Source organism: Helianthus annuus, chromosome 16 (assembly GCF_002127325.2).
Source record: "Helianthus annuus cultivar XRQ/B chromosome 16, HanXRQr2.0-SUNRISE, whole genome shotgun sequence".
Taxonomy (NCBI): Eukaryota; Viridiplantae; Streptophyta; class Magnoliopsida; order Asterales; family Asteraceae; genus Helianthus; species Helianthus annuus.
The window spans coordinates 172,496,828-172,501,542 of NC_035448.2; the positions used below are offsets into that span (position 1 = coordinate 172,496,828).

The following is a 4,715-nucleotide window of genomic DNA, read 5'->3' on the forward strand; positions in this document are numbered from 1 at the left end:
TAACATTAACGTGGTTAAATATGTAGTGAATATTGAAACGTAATTACTATTTATTTGTTTAAATGATACAATTTTGTTACTTTTATAAACAATAACAAATTAATTTTAGATTTAGTAAAGTTTAAAAAAAAATTGAAAAAAAAAACCTTTTTGAATTCTATTGGTTCGCAAAGATCACAAATTCATTCATCGGTTCATTGTTGAAAGAAAATCATTGATTGGATCATCAAATTAATTCTTTTGATTTTTTTTTTTTTTTTTTTTTTTTGAGAATTCAAGAGTTTGATTGGTGGAACAATTGAGTGGAGTATGATTTATGCATTAATTGATTGTAACTTGAGCATTGAAAGTTGTTTAAGCTCTATAGTAACTTTTCCTCGCAAAGGAAAGTTACTTTTTAATAATATATATATATATATATATATAATTAGTTCTTTTACGCGATCACAACCCAAACACGGTCTATTTATTTGTTTAACATTTATTATCGTATTTGTTTTCGACACTTTAATTTTTTATCGAAGTGAAAGTTGAGTTCGTAGTTATTTTTGGTTGTATTAATCGTTAGAAGAAATATTGTTAAATTTTCTGATGTGTCATTGTACCCTAGGGAGACTCTAGATGTGTGTTAGATGTCTCGTTTGTGTCATTTGATGTGATTCATGTCTAAAGTTAGTCAATGTAAGTTATATCTTCGTAATCACGAATACGGATATGAAATTTCAAGTTAACCGGTTCAATCTAGTGTACTTAAAAGATAGTCATGTTTAAGCATTTGAAGGGTGTTTATCATATGCATGTGATTTTTGTTCTTTTCGGTGTGATTGATTTTGCGTTGATATGACAAACTATTTATAGCATACTCTAGCTAGTTTAGTTAAGGATCATATGTTGGTGTGTAAGTACATGAACCGTGCTCTGGGTCATGATAGGATTCATATAGGCTATGTTTGTAACTTTATATAGCTAAATAAACATTGTTCTTACCGAGTCTTGCAACAAACTTGAAACTTGAAGTGATTGCGCATTCTTATCTTCGTACCCTTTCAACTCTCTTGCGTCTTGTTGCTTGCTTCTTAGTTTCTTTGTAAGTTAGTTTAGTTTTAGTTTAAAAAGTCAATCAAACTTTTGCATTTTATTTTAGAACTAAACCTAGCGTGTAATACTAACCACATGCTTTCGTAGATACGATTCACTACTTACTCTGGGTTATTTAGTATTTGCATGACTCAAATTGTGGTCATCACTCTTTATTGAATTGCTCTTGTAATTGCTCTTGCGCAAGTACACTTAGGTGCTAGAAAAAAGCACAAGATTGAGGTACTGGAAAAAAGCACAAGATGTTAACCTCATGGGGTCAACTGGAACCTAAACCTCAACCTGAATGAGGAAGTTCGAGGCTTACACCTCGGCTGAGGTGCTAAGCCTCACCAAACCTTGTAATACTTGCCTAGTTTTTAATTTTTTAGACTTTTTTTGACCCACTTAGTGCTTAGTTGACTAAATCGGCGTGCCAACCCAACAATGGCTTAAAGGCCCAGTGTAGTAAATAGGTAAATAAAACAACATTGAAACATTATCCTCGTTAATAACATAGACGCAAGTACGCAAACGCAAGTCTTCTCTCAATCTCTGACTAGGTCTTCTCCCAATTCAGGTAACGCTATTTATGTGTCTTCCCTAACAACGTTGATGAAGATGACGATGACGAACTAAATTTGATGGAAGAAAACATTAAGGATGATGCGGAGGAAACAAGTTTAATAATATTTAAATGTTAAAACATTACTAAATTAGGTTGTTGAACTATTTTTGTGCTTGAATTGTGACATTTTGTGATATTTACAATGTTTGTTTTATATTAAATTGTGATTTTTTTATGAGATATCTATTTTTTAATTATTTTTAAATAATGTTTCGAGGCTTACGCCTTAGTCCACCTTGAGGCTTATGCCTTGTGAGCTAAAGGACAATGTCTCGAAGCATGTTTCCGTTCTTTTAAACCTTCATGATGTTTGAGGCATGGCATTCGTTATGGACATTCCTAAGGTGTCATGTTTTTGTTGATATTATTATGTGATTTGTTTGTTAAACATAATTAAGGGTATTTCAGCTAAATATTTACAAATATCTAATTGAAATTTTAAACGTCTAAAGTGTCATGTTTTTGTAGATAGTATTGTGTGATTTGTTTATAAAACGTATAAGGGTATACTAGCCAATTTACAAATATTTAATTGAATTTTTAATGTCTAATAATAGTGTTCACGAAATAATATTGCAATTAAAAGTGTAACTTCTAATAAAAAGTTAAACATGGACACATCTAATAAATGTAGACGCGTTGCCACTTTGCCATTTTTGGCAAAAGGGGCTAGTGGGCAAGTTGCTCAAGTGGGATAACCACAAAAATATGTGGGCGTTTGACCACTTTGGCACTATCTAAAATTTTGAGTTGTTGTATTTGAAAATATCTCGGTCAAATTTTGACTATCCATCAGAAACACCATGGAAACAACAAACCATACAATCATTATGGCACTTGCGTATGTATATATAAGAGTACTTTGTAGATATGCTCTTTCATATTACCATTCACCAAATATGGAAACAAAGCTCTATGAAGCATCATTAACAGGCAATGTTCAAGCACTCAATGCACTTCTCCATCAAGATCAACTCATCCTTGACAGACTCTCACTAACCGGATTCAATGAATCCCCCCTCCACATCGCTGCCATGCGCGGCCACCACCAGTTCGCCCTCCTACTTCTGACCCAAAAGCCAAAGCTTGCGGTAGCCTTGGATTCCCAAAGGCGAACCCCGCTCCACCTGGCCTCTGCCAACGGTTACCTAGAGATGGTCCAGGAACTTGTACGCGTAGGGGGGCGCGACGTGTGTTGTTTTCGGGATCAAGATGGCTTCACCCCTCTTCATTTGGCAGCTATGAATGAACATCTGGAAGTAGTTAAGGCACTGGTTCAGGCAAACCCGGACGCGGCTAAGGAAATTACAGAAACTGGAGAGACCATTTTGCATGTGTGTGTTAGTTATAACCGTATGGAGTCATTGAAAGTGTTGATGGTATTGTGGAATGAAGAAGAGTTGGCAAAGATCACAGATCATAGTGGAAACACCCTTTTGCATGCTGCTGCTATCAATAAACAGACACGGGTACGTTATAAGGGACCCGTCAATACACTGCTAACCAATCCTTATAATATTTTCACATGTTTTCTGAACGGAATTTTTTTACTTGTGCAGATTCTAAATTTTTTGCTCAGGATACAAAGCATCAAAGATAATGGAAATGTGGTAAACAAACATGGATTAACCGCACTAGACGTTTTGGATCAATGTCCCCGAGATGTCAAATCGCTAGAAACGCGACAAGTTCTAATGGAAGCAGGTGTTTTGAGAGCAAATGACCTTAGACCATCTATCCCCAAACAATTAACGAAATCCTCACGCAACAAACGAAAAGGGTTCCTTTCAAGAACATGGGCTCGGTATGTGAACAATGACCACCACTGGATCGAAAAGCAACGTGGGATTCTAATAGTTGCTGCTTTAGTGGTGGCGGCGATGTCATTCTACTCGGGGATCAACCCTCCAAGCAAGGTTCTTCCAAACAACACAAATGGTCGATTTTCGTATCAATCAGAGATGGATGATTTCAATCAATTTATTGTAATTAATTTGTTCACTATGATAACTTCATTGGCCATAGTCCTTGTGTTGATTAGTGGATTACCATTGAGCAACAAGTTCTTGATATGGTTGCTCACTGTTGGTACCCTTTTCATTATGGTGACCATGGTGGCAAATTATTGGGATTCACTGAGTAATTTCGGACCAGATGGGTATGTGGACTTGACGGTTGTTTGGACTTGTTTGGTAATGATTCTCATTTGCGGGGTGATTGCGTTGATTCATACCATCTTTTTCGTGACTTGGGTGGTGATAAAGTTGTTAAAGTGCGGCATGCCTGAGACACACAGAAAAGGGAACCAGGATGATGCAGGTGAAGTTTGATGTTGTTGTATAGTTTGTCATGAGTTTGATCATCAAAGTGCATTTTATGTGTTTAGTGTTTTTGTATAATCAATGTAATTTATGTGTTTAACATTTGTATATTTGATGTAATTTGTTTCTTTCAACATAGCCTTTGTTTTTTTTTTCTTGCATGTGTCTCCAACACGCTGCTCTTAAATGACGTACAAACACGATACAAGCCAAATGTTAAAGAAAGAAGAAAAAAAATGTATGAAAAAAGATATGGCGAACATGTCAAACGAGTTAATGTAAAAACGTATAAATATGGAACAAACCAACGGGTAAATGTAAAAAATGCTTAAAACTCATAGGGGTAAGAGGTCAATTCATTTAAACATAAAAAAAAGTGAAAATATCAAACGTTTAAAAAAACAGTTCAACTTTGTATATTTAATCACCAAAAAACAGTAACGTATATAAATTTGTAAACAAATTATATTCCTTTTATATAAAATTGGGAATCGGTCCATGAGTAGCTATATATATGTATGTGAAAAGATGCTGGTTAACTAACCTAGTTTTGTATTAAGGTAGGGGCTGAGTCTTTGGGGTGCAAGCCGGGGACGTTGCCATTTTCGTACTTGGGTATTAAGGTAGGGGCGAATATGAACAGGGTGGCGAACTGGGAACCGGTGGTTTCAAAGTTTAAGACGAGACTA

General features: G+C 35.3%; 1 protein-coding gene across 1 annotated transcript; it reads left to right on the forward strand.

Moving 5' to 3' along the window:
- Window positions 1-2,590: 2,590 nt before the first annotated feature.
- LOC110916836 (ankyrin repeat-containing protein ITN1) lies at window positions 2,591-4,187 on the forward strand. Its single transcript, XM_022161496.2, has 2 exons — window positions 2,591-3,174; window positions 3,265-4,187. The coding sequence occupies exons 1-2, from the start codon at window positions 2,605-2,607 to the stop codon at window positions 4,033-4,035; spliced, it is 1,341 nt and encodes a 446-aa protein (XP_022017188.1). The 5' UTR covers window positions 2,591-2,604; the 3' UTR covers window positions 4,036-4,187.
- The last annotated feature ends 528 nt before the right edge of the window (window positions 4,188-4,715 follow it).

Excerpts from the sequence above, each read along its gene's own strand:
- LOC110916836 (XM_022161496.2), top strand. The coding sequence starts at position 2,605 with ATGGAAACAAAGCTCTATGAAGCATCATTAACAGGCAATGTTCAAGCA. Across the intron at positions 3,175-3,264 it reads CTATCAATAAACAGACACGG|ATTCTAAATTTTTTGCTCAG; the intron begins GTACGTTATAAG and ends TTACTTGTGCAG.